A 20,448-nucleotide genomic window follows, 5' to 3' on the forward strand; every position below is an offset into this window, starting at 1 on the left:
TTAGAACCTCATCTTCCTGCCGAAGCAACTCAGAATATTTCCCTTTCTAAAAACATTGTTGCCAGGAGCTTATTGGTTTCAATGGCCAATTAATTGCTACTTTTATTCCTTGCAAACTGCGTCGCAATGCAGTCGAAGGCGGTTGGGGCCAGTCCCACCCGCGACCACCAGGGGGCAGCGCATGTAATGCTGCAGGGTCCCTGTGCATGACTCCCTCTGTGTGTGTGCGGGTGGCGCTGTGGTCTAAAACACCGAACCTCTTGGGCTTGCCGATCAGAAGGTCGGCGGTTCGAATCCCCGCGACGGGGTGAGCTCCCGTTGCTCGGTCCCTGCTCCTGCCCACCTAGCAGTTCGAAAGCCAGTGCAAGTACCGTATTTTTCACTCTATAAGATGCACTTTTCCCCTCCTAAAAAGTAAGGGGAAATGTGTGTGTATCTTATGGAGCAAAAGCAGATGGGAGGCTCTGCTCAGCGCTCCCTTTAAAGAATATTTTTGTCCTTGCATTCTCCCTCTAAAAACTACCGTATTTTTTGCTCTATAAGACTCACTTTTCCCTCCTAAAAAGTAAGGGGAAATGTGTGTGCGTCTTATGGAGCGAATGCAGGCTGTGCAGCTATCCCAGAAGCCAGAACAGCAAGAGGGATTGCTGCTTTCACTTGCTGTTCTGGCTTCTGAGATTCAGAATATTTTTCTCTCTTGTTTTCCTCCTCCAAAATCTAGGTGCGTCTTATGGTCAGGTGCATCTTATGGGGCGAAAAATACGGTAGATAAATAGGAAGGTAAATAGCATTTCCATGCGCTCTGGTTTCTGTCACAGTGTTCCATTGCACCAGAAGCGGCTTAGTCATGCTGGCCACATGACCTGGAAGCTGTCTGCGTACAAATGCCAGCTCCTTCGGCCTGAAAGCGAGATGAGTGCCGCAACCCCAGAGTCGCCTTTGACTGGACTTAACCGTCCAGGGGTCCTTGACCTTTTTACCTGCATGCACACATGTGCGCTAGAGTAAGGTTACCAGATTTTTTTCAATGAATCCGGGGACACTTTTCAACTTCAATGGATTTTGTCAGGGGTAAAGGTAAAGCTAAGGGACCCCTGACCATTAGGTCCAGTCGTGACCGACTCTGGGGTTGCGGTGCTCATCTCGCTTTATTGGCTAAGGGAGCCGGTGTACAGCTTCTGGGTAATGTGGCCAGCAGGACTAAGCCGCTTCTGGCGAACCAGAGCAGCGCACGGAAACGCCGTTTACCTTCCCGCCGGAGCAGTACCTATTTATCTACTTGCACTTTGACGTGCTTTCGAACTGCTAGGTTGGCAGGAGCAGGGACCCAACAACGGGAGCTCACTCCGTCGTGGGGATTCGAACCGCCAACCTTCTGATCGGCAAGCCTGAGGCTTTGTGGTTTAACCCACAGTGCCACCCGCATCCCCATTTGTCAGGGGACTGTTTTGTAAATCTGGAGACTGTCCCCGGGAAACGGGGGCGTCTGGTAACCTTACGCTAGAGAAGACTGTTCTCCATTCCCACCCCCCTCCTTACGACGACGTACTCCTCTATCCGGTCTGGAGCGCCCCATCCTCGCTCAGGGTCGATGTCCCCGTGTCCCAGGTGCACGAAGGAGCTTCGGATGGGGAGGCTGATCTGCGGTGTGCCAGCAGGGGGCGCTTCGTTCTCCGACTTTGCTATGGACGACGGGAAGATCCCTACCCTCAGGGTCCGCTTGTTCTGGCCTCGCCACGTCGAGGAATCGGGGCTGGAAGAGAGAGAGGGTGTGGGTCAGACAGATCAACCCCTGCCCCACCCGATGCTTCACCAACCACTGCAGAACATGAGTCCACAGGATCAGGCCAATGGTCAATCGAACCTATCCGCCTTTTCTCACAGTGGCCCAATGGGAAACCCACAAGCAGGATTCGAACTCAAGAGCCACTCTTCTCTCCTGCGGTTTCCAGCAACTGGGTTTCAGGAGCAGCTCTGCCTCTGATTGTGAAGGGAGATCATAGCGCAGGTCAATTCTGTGTCCAGGGCAGCTGTCTACCAGCTCCATCTGGTACGCAGGATGAGACCCTCCCTGCCTGCAGACTGTCTCTCCAGAGTGGTGCATGCTCTGGTTATCTCCCGCTTGGACTACTGCAATGCACTCTGCGTGGGGCTACCTTTGAAGGTGACCCGGAAACTACAACTAATCCAGAATGCGGCAGCCAGACTGGGGACTGGGAGTGGCCACCAGGACCACAAAACACAGGTCCTGAAAGACCTACATTGGCTCCCAGTACGTTTCCGAGCACAATTCAAAGTGTTGGTGCTGACCTTGAAAACCCTAAACGGCCTCAAAGGCCCAGTAGACCTGAAGGAGCGTCTCCACCCCCATCGTCCAGTCCGGACACTGAGGTCCAGCTCCGAGGGCCTTCAGGCGGTTCCCCCCCTGCGAGAAGTGAGGTTACAGGGAACCAGGCAGAGGGCCTTCTCGGTGGTGGCACCCGCCCCGTGGAACGCCCTCCTACCAGATGTCAAGGAAATAAACAACTACCAGACATTTAGAAGACATCTGAAGGCAGCCCTGTTCAGGGAAGCTTTTGATGTTTAATAGATTATTGTATTTTAATATCCTGTTAGAAGCTGCCCAGAGTGGCTGGGGAAACCCAGCCAGACGGGCAGGATAATAATAACAACAACAACAACAACAACAACAACAACAACAACAACAACAACAATAATAATAAATTATTTATACCCCTCCCATCTGGCTGGGTTTCTCCAGCCTTTCTGGGTGGCTCCCAACAGAATATTAAAAACACGATTAAACATCAAACATTAAACGTCAAACATAATAGCCTCTCTTGATGGATGGAGAGAGAAAGAGAAAGTGAGAGAGTGAGAGAGAGAGAGAGAGAGAGAGAGAGAGAGAGAGAGAGAGAGAGAAAGAAAGAAAGAAAGAAAGAAAGAGAGAGAGAGAGAGAGAGAGAGAGAGAGAGAGAGAGATGGAGAGAAGGAAGGAAGGAAAGGAGGGAGGGAGAAGCCATTAGCAATAAAGCTTATATAGAGAACAAAAGGGTCAACGAAGGGAGATAACTGCCAGAGGGAGGTACAGATTGAGGACCAGATACTTGAAAAATCAGCAACACGAAAGCCAGGACACATGGAGTCTTTAGAGAAGGGTTTCCTCTGGCCCCAACACCCCGCTTCCAAAGGGGACCCAGGCGTCCTGGACTCACCTCCCTTCAATCACCGTGATGCCATCGTTTGCCTCCAGACGCAGCCAGCCGGGTTCGTTCAGATCCTGGGACACCTTCACTTCTTTGGGACGGAGCTATGTTGGAGGGAGAGACGGGACGGTGGAGACGATGCCCAGGGGACCCTGAGGGTCATCTAGCCCAACCCCCTGAAATGCAGGAATCTTCTGCCAAGCACGGGCCTCAAACCCACAACCTTGAGATTCAGATGCTCTGCCCCCTGCCACCCCCTTGCCTCTTAGGGCCCCCCCAGCCAGGTAATTCCACGGCCCCAGGGGGTGCTGCTGCCCATTTTGGGACCCATGCAACAGTCACCTCCAGGCTTGACTACTGTAATTCGCTCTAAGCGGGGCTGCCCTTGAAGCTGACCCAGAAACTCCAGCGGGTACAGAATGCTGCGGCGAGGCTCCTCACGGGGTCTCTGCCATGGGAGCATATTCACCCAGTGTTTTACCAGTTGCACTGGCTCCCGGTGGAGTACAGGGTCAGGTTCAAGGTGGTGGTCTTGATTTTTAAAGCCCTTTGTGGCTTAGGGCCCTCGTATCTATGGGGCGGCCTCTCCTGGTCTGCCCCGCAGAGGACCTTAAGGTCCATGAATAATCATAGTTTAGAGGGCCCTAAGGAAGTCAGATTATCCTCCACCAGGGCCAGGGCCTTCTCAGTGGTGGCTCCGACCTGGTGGAATGCTCTGTCCTAGGAGACCAGGGCCCTGCAGGACTTGATCTCCTTCTGCAGGGCCTGTAAGACAGAGCTATTCCGCCTGGCCTTTAATTTGAATTCAGCCTGATCTTTTATTCCCCTTCCTTCCCTCCCCCTTCCCGTTTTATGAAGATTACCCACTCTGGGATCCTACAGCTAATTCTCCCCTGGTCTGGCCCAAATAGGATCAATTCAGCCAGCTAGCCCTGGTGATCATCTAATGTTTATTGGATGGATTTCCCCCCTAAATTGATTTTTGAATTCTGAATTTATTGTTATTCACGTTTTATACTGTACCATATTTTATGCTGTTTTTTGTTGCATCAATTAAGTGTTTTAAATTTGTTGTTAGCTGCCCTGAGCCCAGTTTTCTGAACCAGGAAGGGCGGGGTGTAAATAAAAATTTATTATTATTATTAAAGTCTCATTTTTATGGGAGAAATTCGCACCCAGGTCAGCCCAGCTGCTGACGGTTTCCCTTCTCTCACCTCTTGCAGAAGGCTGACAATCTCCCGGAAGCGGGGTCTGTCCTCTGGGTTGTGGGCCCAACATTTCATCGCCAGGGCGTGGATTTCTCGGGGGCAGTCGTCAGGGCGCTCCAGCCGCCGTCCTTCCCTGTCAATCTTCATCATGATCTGGTCGGGGAGGAATGGATGGGAAACGACAGCATTTAGGTCCCCGTTTCTCTACATTTGCACCAGAGGTAAAACTTCCATTAAAAGCACTCAAAAGTTATGTTTCATAGCCAGGCAGCAGAAAATTATAATACTCACATCTCACAGAGGGAACGACGGTAAAAAAAGCATTAAAAAACCATACAGTCAAATCGTAAAGAACTCTAAAATAAGTTATAAAGGAAAAAACTTTTCTCTAAAATGTACAATCTGTCATTAGATTGGGAAACAAAAGACCAGCTTGTCAAAGGTTCTATGACACATTGGGCAATAGATATAGGCAGTGCTTTCCCCCCTAAAAAATATTTAGGGGTACTCTCATTTTGACTCAAGAAAATCACCATTTTATAGTTGGAAAAGGGAAAAATAAATGCAGTCAATGGACAAAAGTACAAAGATTCACAAAATGTTTAGGGGTATGCGTACTACTAGGGACACGGGTGGCGCTGTGAGTTAAACCACAGAGCCTAGGACTTGTTGATTATAAGGTTGGTGGTTCGAATCCCAGCGACGGGGTGAGCTCCCATTGCTCGGTCCCAGCTCCTGCCAACCTGGCAGTTCGAAAGCACGTAAAAGTGCAAGTAGATAAATAGGTACCACTCCGGCGGGAAGGTAAACGGCGTTTCCGTGCGCTGCTCTGGTTCGCCAGAAGCGGCTTAGTCATGCTGGCCACATGACCCGGAAGCTGTACGCCGGTTCCCTCGGCCAGTAAAGCGAGATGAGTGCTGCAACCCCAGAGTCGGCCACGACTGGACCTAACGGTCAGGGGTCCCTTTATCTTAACCTATGCGTACTACTGCGTCCCCCCAGAAAAAAAGCACTGGATGTAGGGCATAATATAAATTTTAATATCTGCTGATGCATTCAAAAAATCTACACTTTCAAGATCATCCACCGGGCTTGTTTCTTGGCCTTTAAAATTAAAAATACAAACATTTGGACCTCTGTCTTGCTACAGTCACACACATTTATGGAAATGAGAATTTCTCTACATGCACGGTCTCAGAGTCTTGTGACGCCGCGAAGCCTGCAGATTTGATGCAGCGGCATCTTTTGCGAGCCACAGTCCACATCACTGAATGCGGAAGCGGTTATCTTGCAGCAGCACATATCTCTCTTCTGCCAGTCAAAATAAGAACCGGCGGCGCGCTGGCTCATAGGAGGTGAAGCCCCAAACATCTGGCGGGGACCGGGTTGGAAAAAGGCTGTGGTGATGCATCGTGAGGGCGACTAAAAACCTCGGACGTTAGATTCCCTTTAAGAAAGTCTGGGAGCCACTCAGAATACTTGAACCCTTCTGCGTTGCACGGGGTTTGGCTAGATGACCGCGTGGGGTCCCTTTTAACTCATGGTGGGGGCGAACGATCCATAGACAGATATCTCATGTCAAGAAGGAGTTAGGTGTCGTCGTTTTGTGGTTGTTGTTTAGTTGTTTAGTCATGTCCGACTCTTCGTGACCCCCTGGACCAGAGCACGCCAGGCACTCCTGTCTTCCACTGCCTCCCGCAGTTTGGTCAAACTCATGCTTTTGAATTCTGGTGCTGGAGGAGACTCTTGAGAGTCCCATGGACTGCAAGAAGATCAAACCTCTCCATTCTGAAGGAAACCAGCCCTGAGTGCTCACTGGAAGGACAGATCCTGAAGCTGAGGCTCCAAGACTTTGGCCACCTCATGAGAAGAGAAGACTCCCTGGAGAAGACACTGGTGTTGGGAAAGATGGAGGGCACAAGGAGAAGGGGACGACAGAGGACGAGATGGTGGGACAGTGTTCTCGAAGCTACCAGCATGAGGTTGACCAAACTGCGGGAGGCAATGGAAGACAGGAGTGCCTGGCATGCTCTGGTCCAGGGGGTCACGAAGAGGCGGACACAAATAAACGACTAAACAACAACAATTTTGACAAATAATTTGCTGGGGCAAATCCTCTCCCATTATCTTTTATTGCTGGGATCTAGAACTGCAATAAAGAACTAAAACGTACGTGCAAATTTTGTTCCATTTCTGTGGCCGGTTTATATTCCTCCTCCTCCTTTTTTTCAGGGCGATGGAAAGAAAGAATCAAACCCCACCCTGTAAATTAGGCCATTGCACTTATCCTAACATTGCTTATGTCGTGTGTGACGGGGTGTGTGGTTAAAGAAACTGGGTCTTCCCCGAGGCTCTACTGCAAAAGTTCACAGATGAATGAGACTTGAATCACAAGAGGTCATCTGGGGTCACAATAATCTCCTGACCCCGATTGTCTGCAGAAGCCGGGGAGTCACTGCCGAAGAATGAGGTTAAGGAGGGACACGGTTTCTCGAGGGTTAAAGGAGGCCGGTTCTGATGTGGAGGTTAAAAGTATTATGATAAGATGGGCTCGGGATCTGGGACATAACATTGATTTTGAGAGATGGGAAAAACTATGAACAAAAACAATAAAATTTACAGCATGTGTAATGAAGATGATGTACCATTGGTAAAGGTAAAGGTAAAGAGACCCCTGACCGTTAGGTCCAGTTGCGGCCAACTCTGGGGTTGCGGCACTCATCTCGCTTTATTGGCCGAGGGAGCCGGCGTCCAGCTTCCGGGTCATGTGTCCACTATTCTGTGCTTACGCCCACAAGAAGCTGCCGGCCAGGCGGTTTGTGTGCAGAGATTCTTACAACACAACTCCAAGTGTTGGTGCTGACCTTGAAAGCCCCAAACGGCCTCAAAGGCCCAGTAGACCTGAAGGAGCGTCTCCACTGCATGCCCAGATACTGAGGTCCAGCTCCGAGGGCCTTCTGGCAGTTCCCTCCCTGCGAGAAGTAAGGTTACAGGGAACCAGGCAGGGGGCCTTCTCAGTGGTGGTGCATGCCCTGTGGAACTCCCTCCCACCAGATGTCAAAGAGAGAAAAACCTACCAGACTTTTAGAAGACATCTGTAGGCAGCCCTGTTTAGGGAAGCTTTTAATTTTTAATAGGTTATTGTATTTTAGTGTTTAATAGGTTATTGTATTCCTCAGAGTGGCTGGGGAAACCCAGCCAGATGGGCAGGGTATAAATATTATTATTATTATTATTATTATTATTATTATTATTATTATTATTTCTCAACGTTCCTTCCCAAGGAGCTTGGAGGAAAAAGATTTACCAGCAAATAGATATACCACAGAAAAGCAAAAATGTTTTAAAACAAATCAAAATATTCCGAAAAAAATTCTAAAAACAGTACAGTGGTACCTCGGTTTACAAATTTAATCCGTTCCGGAAGTCCGTTCTTAAACCAAAACCATTATTATTATTATTATTATTATTATTATTATTATTAATTACCTGCCGTCCGGAGTATCCCATCCAAGGTTCTTCGCAGTAGGAGAACATTTCCCAGAGGGTGACCCCGAACATCCACACGTCGGAGGCGCTGGTGAAGACCCCCATGCGCAAGCTCTCTGGGGCGCACCTGCGAAGGCGGAGGAGGGGAGGGAGAGCCAATCAGAACAACCCCATAGCAAAGTGCAGGCAGCGCGGTGCAGTGGTTAGAGCAGAGGACTGGGACCTGGGTTCGAATTGCATTCTGAAAACGTTCGACTCAGATCTTCAGTTTTGAAAGAAAGAACCGTTGTGGGAACGTGGATCAGATCCGCCCTGCCCCAGAGTGGGGTTTTATATGTAAATATATTTTTGCAGGGTGGGTTCAAAAACTCCTACCAGGCGAAAGGGATGCGCCGGTGCGCGGACATGATGTAGCGGTCGCTCTTGCTGGACAGCGGCCTCATGAGCCCGAAGTCGCCGATCTTGACCGTCTCCTCGGAGGCCAGGAGGATGTTGCGAGCGGCCAGGTCGCGGTGGACAAAGAGCTTGGATTCGAGGTACGACATGCCTTGGGCGACTTGCAGGGCGTAGCTCCAGAGCTGGTGGAGAGGGAAGGGGGGCCGGAGGCGGTCATAGAGGGCGCCCAGGGGGGCCAGCTCAGTCACCTGCGGGGAGGCAGAGAGGCAGGGATGGATTAAAAAGAGCCTGGAAGGGGGTCCCCTAGCGGCCATCTAGACCAACCCTCTGCTGTTATGTACTGAAGTTCTCACCCTGGGCCAGCAGGGGGATACTGTAGATAGTTATGCAAATGAAGGATTGAAAGTGACGTTCAGTGATTCAGCTCCTTTCAGAGGGTGGCCGCATCTGGCTGTGCTCTGATGTCCATCGATCCCATCCTCGTTGCCAGTGTTAAGTTGTGGGTGAACATATCAGACGACACATTGATTCTTCAAACAGCTCTTGTTTATTCAGAGGCCAGAACAGAACTGACTGAAGGGTTCAGTCAGCCTGCTTATATAGAGCTCCAGTACAACGTTACTGTAGCAACTTTCTAAAACTGTCCAATCACTGAACGTCACTATCGATCCTTCATTTGCACAACTATCTACAGTATCCCCCTGCTGGCCCAGAGTGAGAACCTCAGTACATAACATCTGCAATGCGGGAACTGTGTGATGTGAGCAGTCAAGTACAACATTCCTTGTTTTCCTAGAGTGGACATGCAGGGGAAAACTCCGTTTCCTCCTGGGCTGGGACATACTTCCTTTGCATGTGACTTCCTTTGCATCTGAAGGCAGCCCTGTTCAGGGAAGATTTTAATGTGTGATCACCTTGCCAACAAAGGTCCGTATAGTAAAAGCTCTGGTTTACCCAGTAGTGATGTATGGAAGTGAGAGCTGGAACCTAAAGAAGGCTGACCGCCGAAGAATGGATGCTTTTGAATTCTGGTGCTGGAGGAGACTCTTGAGAGTCCCACGGACTGCAAGAAGATCCAACCTCTCCATTCTGAAGGAAATCAGCCCTGAGTGCTCACTGGAAGGACAGATCCTGAAGCTGAGGCTCCAAGACTTTGGCCACCTCATGTGAAGAGAAGATTCCCTGGAAAAGACCCTGATGCTGGGAAAGATGGAGGGCACAAGGAGAAGGGGGCGACAGAGGACGAGATGGTGGGACAGTGTTCTCGAAGCTACCAGCATGAGTCTGACCAAACTGCGGGAGGCAGTGGAGGACAGAGGTGCCTGGCGTGCTCTGGTCCAGGGGGCCACGAAGAGGCGGACACGACTAAATGACAACAACATGAAGTCTCAAATCTTTACCATCTTGAGGGGCTGAGTTAGGACCACCCCATGCAGGCGTAGAAGGTTGGGGTGGTTCAGGCAGCACATGGCGTTGACCTCGTTGAGGAAATCGATCAGGGCGCCCGGGTCGCAGGAGACGTCGGAGCGCAGGGATTTGACGGCGACGGGTTTCTGAAAAAGGGGGGAAAGGGAGGAGATCAAAGAATCGCTCAGTAGAAACCAGTAGAGTTCTGGTCTCCTCGCCTGAAAGAGGATTTTTTGAATTGTAAACTGCCCCTGTGATCGTCGAATGAAAGGTGGTACAGTGGTACCTTGGTTCCCAAACACCAAAAACCCAGAAGGAGGTGTTCTGGTTTTCAAACATTTTTCGGAAGCTGAACATCCGATGCGGCTGTCCGCTATCGTTTCCGGGGCGCCTGCACCAATCAGAAGCTGCGCCTTGGTTTTTGAACATTTCAGAAGTCGAACAGACTTTTGGATTAACTTTGGCACTTTTGTTTTTGCTATTTATTTTGCGTTCTTGTTTCTGAGGCTTTTTCGGTTAATTTGTTTTTTTGTGACTCTGTGGAACCCACTTCAGCTACTGATTGATTGATTGATTGTGTGACTGCAGAAATTGATAAAAAAAAAACGTTCAAACAATGACTATCATCAGCACAGGTAAGGGAAAAAATTAATTTTTTATCATCTACAATACTGTCTTATTTCTTTTATAGTACAGTACATTGATTATACAGTACATTGATTATACAGTACATTGATTATATGGGTAAAACCTCAGCGCCTAGGACTTGCCGATCGCATGGTCGGCGGAGGAGGAGAGGCTCCTATCAATGGTATCATGACGCCTACAGCTCTCTCTTGCCATTTTTGACCAGCGTCTGATATTGCACGGTAAACTGCTTCTAGAACTGGAGGCTCCACTAAGCCGTCTATTAAAGGTAAAGGTAAAGGGACCCCTGACCATTAGGTCCAGTCGTGATCGACTCTGGGGTTGTGGCGCTCATCTCGCTTTACTGGCCGAGGGAGCCGGTGTACAGCTTCTGGGTCATGTGGCCAGCAAGACTAAGCCACTTCTGGCGAACCAGAGCAGCACACGGAAACGTCGTTTACCTTCCCGCCGGAGTGGTACCTATTTATCTACTTGCACTTTGACGTGCTTTCGAACTGCTAGGTTGGCAGGAGCAGGGACTGAGCAACGGGAGCTCACCCCGTCATTGCGGGGATTCGAACCACCAACCTTATAATCAGCAAGTCCTAGGCTCTGTGGTTTAACCCACAGCGCCACCCGCATCCCAAATGTAACGCTAGACGACCTTAAATTGTCCTTTTTTTGTGGCGGACAGAAAAGCCCAGAGGAAAAGCAAGAGGGAGAGAAAAAGGGGTGGGAAAGAAAGAGAGGGGGGAGGAAAGGGTGGCCCCGCCCACTCCTTGAAAGCGGCCCCCAATAGATGGGAGGCGGCCCTCGGCAGGTTCCCCCCCCCAAAAAATAAACAAGCAAACAGCCCAGCAGCGACGGTTCGGCTCAGATGCAACTGGGATGGTCCCAGGTCCACAGGGCGGCTGTCCAACAGGTAGAGAAGCAAAGGAACCGGAGTCAGGGGGGTGAAAACGTACCACTCCCCCGCCGGGCGTGCTCCACTCGGCGCGATGCACGACCCCAAAGCAGCCGTCGCCCAGCCGCTCCCGGATCCGCAGGTCCCACTCGCTGATGAGGCACTTGAGAGAGGCGTCGGCGTCGGCCCGTGGTGTCGGGCAGGGCTGGGCTGGGCTGGGGGCTTCGTCGCTCTCGGGGATCCGCGTCCCGGTGAACATCTACATCAGAAATAAGAAAGGGAATTACCAACGGCGGAAGAATGGCAGGCGAAGGTGATGGACGAGGCGGAAACTGGCAAAGCCGACGGGCAAAATCCGAAACCAGAGCGACCAAACGTTTAAACGAGAATGGAGTAAATTTATTCAATATTTAGACCATCACTGTAAACATATAAAGACACGTTTCAGAGAAAATGGAGTAAATTTATTCCATATTTAGACATTCACTGTAAACATATAAAGACACTAGTAGGACTGAGATAAAAGTCACAATGTTTAAAACAGGCGTGCCCAATTTTTTTCAAAGAGGGTCAAATTTGATGAATTGAGCTTTTTTTTTAAGGAATGATTGAAACTGTTGAGTCAAGATATTAACTGATATGCATGAAATTTCAGATTTAGCTTTATAATCCCTAGTGTAGTAAGATAAAACCTTTGGAGCAGGCATTTTTAAAAAAAATGTTTTTTATGAACCACCCTACTGGGTAGGTCCGCCTTACAACAGAAACTTGTTTTTAATCGGTGAAACCCAGTTGCAGATGTGCAGTTTGCAGGGCAAGAGATTTCAGGAAGAAGGACACACCAATGTCCATTCAAATCTAACTTCGCGCCCTCAAGTGGTGGTGCAGAGAATTACACTTCCTGTTTTGCCAGGAAGGAGGGGCAGCCATCTTCGTCCCTGGACTGGCATAACTCAATTTACTTCCGATTTTACGACCATGACCCTAATATTTGTGTGTTTCTTCAAGGCAGGCAGAAAGTACCCACCTTATAGACCCAGGACATGGGGCGCTGGCCTTGAGGTTTTCTCCGCTTCAAGGCTTCCTCCAACCGTCTCTGTCCTAAAGGAGAGGGATGAAATCTCGATCTCAAATTATTGCAACCTATGACCCTAGGGGCCATTTTAGCTTTTTTGGACCTAACTGGTTAGGACTCCAAGGCTCCCATTATCCCTGGAAATCTTTTGCATGCAACAAAAAGAGCCCAGCCTTTACCCAATGCTTGGTGCCAGGGTGAATTTGATTTAAATCAAATCAATTTAAATCACTAGTCCCTAAGACATGATTTAAATCTCTTTTTTACAGAAAGGTTCAACCTTGCTGGCATCCTCTTAATATTTACAACTAGAGGAAGGTTTCCATTTTGGAATAATCAATTTTCAGAGTAGTTTTTACCGTTATATCAAAAATTACTGATTTGGTTATACTGTTAGAAATGCAAAGACAGGTAATGATGAAATTATTGTTTATATTTGGACAACATTTCTGCTGTACTTTACTGGAAGGAGAAAAATAACCATTTCCTTCATAACAATTTAAACAATTTATTTAACTAAAACAATAATATTATAGCATATGTATCCATGCTTGTTAACTGATGTGGTTAAATGATTTTTTGTTTAAAAAAACAACTTAGACTGAGTTTTAGCACACATGAAAAACTTAAAACAAGTCTTTATTTCCTGATGAATAGCCTTTGGACTATAATGTAACTTAAACAGAAAATTATCTTTAGAAAGATTTTTCCTCTAAAATATTTTAAAAATCCGATTCAAATTTTTAAAAAATCTGATTATTATTTTTTTTAAAAAAACACACAATGATTTTTATCCACCCTGCCTGGTTCCATTGGAAAGCAGAGAACTGCATTTTATAAATACAGTGGTGCCCCGCAAGACGAATGCCTCGCAAGACGAAAAACTCGCTAGACGAAAGGGTTTTCCGTTTTTTGAGTCGTTCCGCAAGACGAATTTCCCTATGGGCTTGCTTCACAAGACGAAACGTCTTGCAAGTTCTTGCAAGTTTGTTTCCTTTTTCTTAAAGCCGCAAAGCCGTTAATAGCCGCTAAGCCGCTAAGCCGTTAATAGCCGCTAAGCCGCTAAGCCGTTAATAGCCGCTAAGCCGCTAATAGCCGTGCTTCGCAAGACGAAAAAACCGCAAGACGAAGAGACTCGCGGAATGGATTAATTTCGTCTTGTGAGGCACCACTGTAATAATCAATGCTATTCTATGCTGTACTACACTGAAATGCTTAAATGTTTCTTTGGTTGTCACTGGATTTTCCTAGATTCAGGTAGGTAGCCGTGTTGGTCTGACACAATCAAAATATATATATAAATTGTCCAGTAGCACCTTAAAAAGGTAAAGGGACCCCTGACCATTAGGTCCAGTCGTGGCCGACTCTGGGGTTGCGGCGCTCATCTCGCTTTATTGGCCAAGGGAGCCGGCGTCCAGCTTCCGGGACATGTGGCCAGCAGGACTAAGCCGCTTCTGGCGAACCAGAGCAGCGCACGGAACGCCGTTTACCTTCCCGCTGGAGCAGTACCTATTGATCTACTTGCGTTTGACGGGCTTTCGAACTGCTAGGTTGGCAGGAGCAGGGTGATTCGAACCGCCAACTTTCTGATCGGCAAGTCCTAGGCTCAGTGGTTTAACCCACAGCGCCACCCGCGTCCCTAGTAGCACCTTAGAGACCAATTAAGTTTGTTCTTGGTGTAAGCTTTCATGTGTATGCACACTTCTTCAAATAGCATGCACACAAAAGCATATACCAAGAACAAACTTAATTGGTCTCTAAGGTGCTACTGGAGATTTTTTTTAATCTAATTTAGTCCTGCTGGCCACATGACCCGGAAGCTGTACGCCGGCTCCCTTGGCCAGTAAAGCGAGATGTGCGCCACAACCCCAGAGTTGGCCACGACTGGACCTAATGGTCAGGGGTCCCTTTACCTTTTTATATTTCGATTGGATTTTCCTGTTTTGCTTCCCATCCTCTCCCGCCAGATCCTTTGAGCACCACTACCATAGACCTCTCCGAGTCAGCAAACTTTTTCGGCAGGGGGCTGGTCCACTGTCCCTCAGACCTTGTGGAGGGCCGGACTATACAGTCATACCTCAGGTTACAGCCGCTTCAGGTTGCGGTTTTTTTGGGTTGCGGATCACTGAAATCCGGAAGTACCAGAATAGGTTACTTCCGGGTTTCGACAGTCGGACATGTGCAGAAGCGCTAAGTCGTGCTTTGCGCATGCGCAGATGCGCAAACGCAGGTTGCGAATGCTGCAGGTTGCGAACATGCATCCCGCACGGATCACGTTCACAACCTGAGTGTCCACTGTATTGGGGGGGGGGGGGAATGAATGAATTCCTATGCCCCACAAATAACCCAGAGATGCATTTTAAATAAAAGGACACATTCTACTCATGTAAAAACACACTGATTCCCAGACCATCTGTGGGCTGGATTTAGAAGGCGATTGGGCCAGATCCGGCCCCCGGGCCTTAGTTTGCCCACCCATGAACTGCCTGAGGTGTTCAGAATGCCTTCATTCCCGTCTCCCAATTAACCTCCGTCTCCAAGTGCTACCACCATGACATCACCACGGACTTCCCCCGGTGACATCACCACCCCAAGCAGCCTCAGCAACACGCCCCCCCAATAAACCCTGTTGCACCATCACACCCAAACTACCTGGGCGCCCCATGCCAATGCGTTCCAGATCCGCGGGCTTGACGTAATCGAAATGTCCCGGACGGGTGACGTGGAGTTCGTTGCGGATTTTGCCGTAAAACTGCTCCAGCTGGATTTCGGACAGCAGCTGGAGCAGCCAGTCGGTGCCATCGTCTGGCGCCATGACAGCACCTGGTGGGTTTTTTAAACAAGACCCAGTGGTTAGCAAACAAATAAAAAATAAAAATCTCAATTTAAAGATGGGCAAAAGTACCCTACTGTTTGGTTATTTAGAGGATTAGTGCCAAAAAAAGGTTCTCAGAGCTACTTATGTGCAATCAAAGCAAGACAGTCTGAAAAGAGACATAGCACACAAGGAAAAAGGTACAGGGAGGGAAGAGGAAAAACAAAGTGCAAATGCCAATTTCTAGACAGTTGTTCTTGTATCGACTGGCTGGTGCCATCCAGGCCCAGCCTTGTGGAGTTGAGGAAGCCTGAGGGAATTAAACCCTTTCCCAACGCTACAATATCCTTTCTGGTGTGAGGCAAACAGAACGGTAGACAGTATTTCAAGTCCGGCCACCCTTATGATATCGGCAGATTAATTCTCAATTATTTTCCTAATGATCCCTGGCATGGAATTTGCCTTCATCACAGGGTCTTTTTTCCTGGTCAGTCACCTTGGGTTTTTAAAAATCCATTTGGGCCTCCTCCTTCTGAGCGTAGCTTGACTCACTCACTCGAGTCATCATTTCCTGCAGTGAGTTTGCTCTCAGCCTGTGGCCTAAATGCTGCTGATTGATCTGTGAAGAGTCACTGGGTTAACTCCTCCTCCCTAGGCAGAATGGATTAAAGATTCAGGTCAGCTGCATCGAAAGCAAATTCCGACTGCCGCCATTCAAACCCGCAGCCGATATCCACCTTCATTCTTTTGGGGCGGAAATCAAATAATTACAGAGCTGGAAGGGATTCCAAGAGAGTCATCATTCGAATCCAACCCCCTGGAAACACAGCAATTGCAGCTGACGAATCCCAGAAAATAAAATCCTTATTCTCACGAACAGTTTTTGCAAACTCCTAAAGGCCTTTCTGTGCAGCTGCACCGCTTTCCCCTAAGACAGGCTTCCTCAACCTCAGCCCTCCAGATGTTTGGGACTACAACTCCCATGATCCCTAGCTAGCAGGACCAGTGGTCAGGGATGATGGGAATTGTAGTCTCAAAACATCTGGAGAGCCGAGTTTGAGGAAGCCTGCCCTAAAACCACAGGTGAATGGCAGCCAGAAATTCAACAGGGGTAGAAGCAAGCGCTAAGCCAGGCATAGGCAGACTCAGGTCTCCAGATGTTTTGGGACTACAACTCCCATGATCCCTAGCTAGCAGGACCAGTGGTCAGGGATGATGGGAACAGTAGTCCCGAAACATCTGGAGGGCTGAGTTTGCCTAGGCCTGCGCTAAGCGACGCCTCCCTGCTGAATTTCCCCTTGCCGCCCAGCTGCGTTCCCTCCAGCCCGGCGACTCAGGGCCCCTAAGACCAGCTGCACCTGTGTGATGGCTGCCTGACCTCTTTACCTGCGTGTGTGTGAAGAGAAGGAAGAGCATCTGAACCGCCAAGAGCGGTTCAACCTGGCCAAACCTGTTTCTGCTGGGGGAGGATTTCAGCCGGCGAGACAGGAGGGGTCGGCCTCCCAGGCTGCTGGGGAGACACCCGGACTCCTGGGTTCCTCGCAGGCGAGGGGCGAACCTGGGAAGCTCGACTCGCCCTGGGGGGGTTTCCCTTTCCTTTTTCTAACTTGGGTGTTTCCAGATCAGCCAGGAATGGCAGAAAAGACTTGCTCATCTGCAGGCGAGACAATCAGAGTCAGCCTGAAGGGCTGGAGAAGAAAGCGAGGTGTCAGCGGGTTCAGACGCCCCGAAATAAGCAATGGGGCAAGGGAGTTGGGTCCTATGGATGGCGGCTAACAGACTGAGGTTGAATCCTGACAAGAGAGAAGTACTGTTTGGGGGGGGGACAGGGGGCGGGGGGGGTGGGGGACTCCCTGGTCCTGAATGGGGCAACTGTGCCCCTGAAGGACCAGGTGTGCAGCCTGGGAGTCATTCTGGACTCACCGCTGTCCATGGAGGCGCAGGTCAGTTCTGTGTCCAGGGCAGCAGTCTCCCAGCTCCATCTGGTACGCAGGATGAGACCCTCCCTGCCTGCAGACTGTTTAGCCAGAGAGGTGCATGCTCTGGTTATCTCCCGCTTGGACTACTGCAATGCGCTCTACGTGGGGCTACCTTTGAAGGTGACCCTGAAACTACAACTGATCCACAATGTGGCAGCTAGACTGGGGACTGGGAGCGGCTGCTGAGACCACATAACACCGGTCCTGAAAGACCTACATTGGCTCCCAGGACGTTTCTGAGCACAATTCAAAGTGTTGGGGCTGACCTTAAAAGCCCTAAATGGCCTCAAAGGCCCAGTAGACCTGAAGGAGCGTCTCCACCCCCATCGTTCAACCCGGACACTGAGGTCCAGCTCCGAGGGCCTTCTGGCGGTTCCCTCCCTGCGAGAAGCAAAGTTACAGGGAACCAGGCAGAGGGCCTTCTTGGTAGTGGCGCCCGCCCTGTGGAACGCCCTCCCACCTGATGTCAAAGAGAAAAATAACTACCAAACTTTTAGAAGACATCTGAAGGCAGCCCTGTTTAGGGAAGCTTTTAATGTTTAATAGGTTATTGTATTTTAGTGTTTTGTTGGAATCCGCCCAAAGTGGCTGGGGAAACCCAGCCAGATGGGCGGGGTATAAATAATAAATTATTTTTTATTATTATTATTATTATTATTATTATTATTATTATTATTATTACTATGGGAGCCAGGGCTCAGGCTGTGGGGGGCAGCAGAAGAGAAGGGAGTAGCATAGAGGCTAGGAGGAGGCATCAGCAAACTTTTTCAGCAGGGGGCCGGTCCACTGTCCCTCAGACCTTGCAGGGGGCCGGACTATGATTTGCAAAAGAAAAAAAAAAAAGATGAATTCCTATGCCCCACAAATAACCCAGAGGTGCATTTTAAATAAAAGGACACATTCTGCTCATGTAAAAACACGCTGATTCCCAAAACTGGCAGACAAAATTAATGGACTGTGCAGAATTGCTCAAAATGAGAGGAAGGATTCGAAACCTGCGGGACCAGAGATTCACAGATCGGAAGGAATATATGAACTATTTGAAGAGCAATTGTAACCAACAAATTACGCTAGTAGGACTACAAGAAGTTTTGTAAAGGAGAAATATACGAAGTGCTAAAAAGATAGAGACATTGGTTATGAGTTTGAAATGTAAAAGGGAAAGTAAGGAATGCATACCAAGAGATTAGATTGGAAAAATTTCAGACAGGACTGATGGAATAAAAAAAATTGATTAAGATGTAAAAGTATGTTGAATTACTGTTGGAAATGGTATGTTAAAAAACTAATTATTATTTTTTTAAAAAACCACACACACAAAAACACGCTGATTCCCGGACCGTCCATGGGCCGGATTGAGAAGGCGATTGGGCCGGATCCGGCCCCTGGGCCTTAGTTTGCCTCCCCATGGGTTAGCATGTCGGACTGGAAGAGACCCGGGTGCGAATCTTCCCCACTCCTCACGAAGTTCGCTGGCTGGGACCTCAGGGGCTTCTCTCAGCCTAGAACCTACCTCTCAGGGTCGCTGTAGATATCGCTTGAAGGGCGGGAGAAGCACGCACGCCACTTTGAGCTCTCCGGGTCGGGGAGAAAAGTAGGATCCAAATGTGATAAATAAACGAGGGGGTGCAGGTAATCAGCCCCCCAGACCCCCAAAATTAACCCCGCCCCCCAAAAAGTGGGGGTTATCCCCTTGCCAGTTCCCTCAAAGGGGAAAATTCAGCCAGACAAGCATTCTGATCACAGATCAAAGAGCTGGAAGGGAACCTAGGGGTCATCTAGTCCAACCCGCTGCAATGCGTTTCTGCGCCTCTGTGCTGAGGTGGTGGTGGTGGGGGAACAACACCTGTTGGACATCCGCCTGCCGCCCGGGTCTTAAAGGCACCAAGCAGTGCTAGCAAAAATTATTTTTTTTTAAATGGGCTTTGAAGTAAAGAGGGGAAGAGTTGGAGAGTCTTCTGGGGACGCAGGACTCCTGGGTTCTTTCCAAAGCCTCTTGCTCTCCTCCGAGCCGCTACACACCCTCTTCCTTGTCCCACCCCCTCCCGCTGTTGTCCAAACCAGCTCCTGTCCGGAGCACCTCTGTGGCCCCACCCTGTGCCGCAACGTCAAAGTCCAAACCGTGAGCAAATATTGACAAGATGCGCGGCGGCGGACTCAGAGTAAGCTGGCCGCCCAAAAGTCATAAAAAGCTAAAACCTCTCTCAAACTTCAGAGATCCGCAGGCTGCCCAGACCCCGATCCCATTATCGTTTGTTTATTTATTTATTTATTGGTTGCATTTTTTAATCACACCTTTTATCTCAAAGGAGCCCGTGGCGGAATACATGATTTCTCCCCTCCCTAACAACAACCGTGCAAGGTAGTTTAGGCTGAGAGGCAGCGAAGGGCCAAGGTCAGCTTCCTGGCCAAGTCGGAATTCGAACCCGGCTCTCCCGCTAGGTCCCTGTCCCACGCTCTAACCACTAGACGACACTGCCTCTCGCTGATTTTAGCCGCCTTATTGTAATAAAAGTGGCCCAAAGCTGGTCAAAAGGTGTTTTCTGGCCCCGATCACTACCTAGTTTCAAAAGCATTCTTGGCAAAGGGGGCGTCCCGATTCGTTTGGACTACTGCCATGTGCTCTACGTGGGGCTACCTTTGAAGGTGACTCGGAAACTTAATGGCCGAACGATCGTGTGATTGAGCAGATGCCTAAATTGCAGCCTGGCAGTCATTTTGGACTCACCGCTGTCCATGGACCTGCAGGTCAATTCTGTGTCCAGGGCAGCTGTCTACCAGCTCCATCTGGTATGCAGGATGAGACCCTTCCTGCCCACAGACTGCCTCGCCAGAGCGGTGCATGCTCTGGTTATCTCCCGCTTGGACTACTGCCATGCGCTCTACCTGGGGCTACCTTTGAAGGTGACCCAGAAACTGCAACTAATCCAGAATGCGGCAGCCAGACTGGGGACTGGGAGCGGCCGCCGAGACCATATAACATTGAAAGACCTACATTGGCTCCCAGTACGTTTCCAAGCACAATTCAAAGTGTTGGTGCTGACCATGAAAGCCCTAAACGGCCTCAAGGCCCAGTAAACCTGAAGGAGCATCTCCACCCCCATCGATCAGCCTGGACACTGAGGTCCAGCTCCGAGGGCCTTCTGGCGGTTCCCTCCCTACGAGAAGTGAGGTTACAGGGAACCAGGCAGAGGGCCTTCTCGGTGGTGGCGCCCGCCCTGTGGAACGCCCTCCTACCAGATGTCAAGGAAATAAACAACTACCAGACTTTTAGAAGACATCTGAAGGCAGCCCTCTTTAGGGAAGCTTTTAACGTTTGAGATTTTATTATGTTTTTATATG

The 20,448-nt window shown here is 49.4% G+C and overlaps 1 protein-coding gene across 3 annotated transcripts in view; it reads right to left on the reverse strand.

Annotated features, from left to right (window-relative positions):
- TNK1 (tyrosine kinase non receptor 1) overlaps positions 1 to 20,448 on the reverse strand; it is a 32,689-nt gene that overhangs the window by 8,536 nt on the left and 3,705 nt on the right. The window contains exons 1-10 of one of the 3 annotated variants that reach the window (XM_028703544.2): positions 18,620 to 19,145; positions 14,965 to 15,135; positions 12,265 to 12,338; positions 11,299 to 11,496; positions 9,700 to 9,852; positions 8,279 to 8,547; positions 7,904 to 8,030; positions 4,421 to 4,567; positions 3,216 to 3,310; positions 1,550 to 1,753 (exon numbers count right to left, since the gene is read on the reverse strand). In XM_028703544.2, coding sequence (XP_028559377.2) covers positions 1,550 to 1,753; positions 3,216 to 3,310; positions 4,421 to 4,567; positions 7,904 to 8,030; positions 8,279 to 8,547; positions 9,700 to 9,852; positions 11,299 to 11,496; positions 12,265 to 12,338; positions 14,965 to 15,127 — 1,430 coding nt within the window. In that variant the 5' untranslated portion in view covers positions 15,128 to 15,135; positions 18,620 to 19,145. Of the gene's footprint in view, positions 1 to 1,549; positions 1,754 to 3,215; positions 3,311 to 4,420; positions 4,568 to 7,903; positions 8,031 to 8,278; positions 8,548 to 9,699; positions 9,853 to 11,298; positions 11,497 to 12,264; positions 12,339 to 14,964; positions 15,136 to 18,619; positions 19,148 to 20,448 lie in introns of those variants that run through there. The other 2 variants (XM_028703543.2, XM_077916801.1) reach the window with 2 other exon arrangements.

The sequence above is a fragment of the Podarcis muralis genome, chromosome 13 (assembly GCF_964188315.1).
Source record: "Podarcis muralis chromosome 13, rPodMur119.hap1.1, whole genome shotgun sequence".
NCBI classification, from domain to species: Eukaryota; Metazoa; Chordata; class Lepidosauria; order Squamata; family Lacertidae; genus Podarcis; species Podarcis muralis.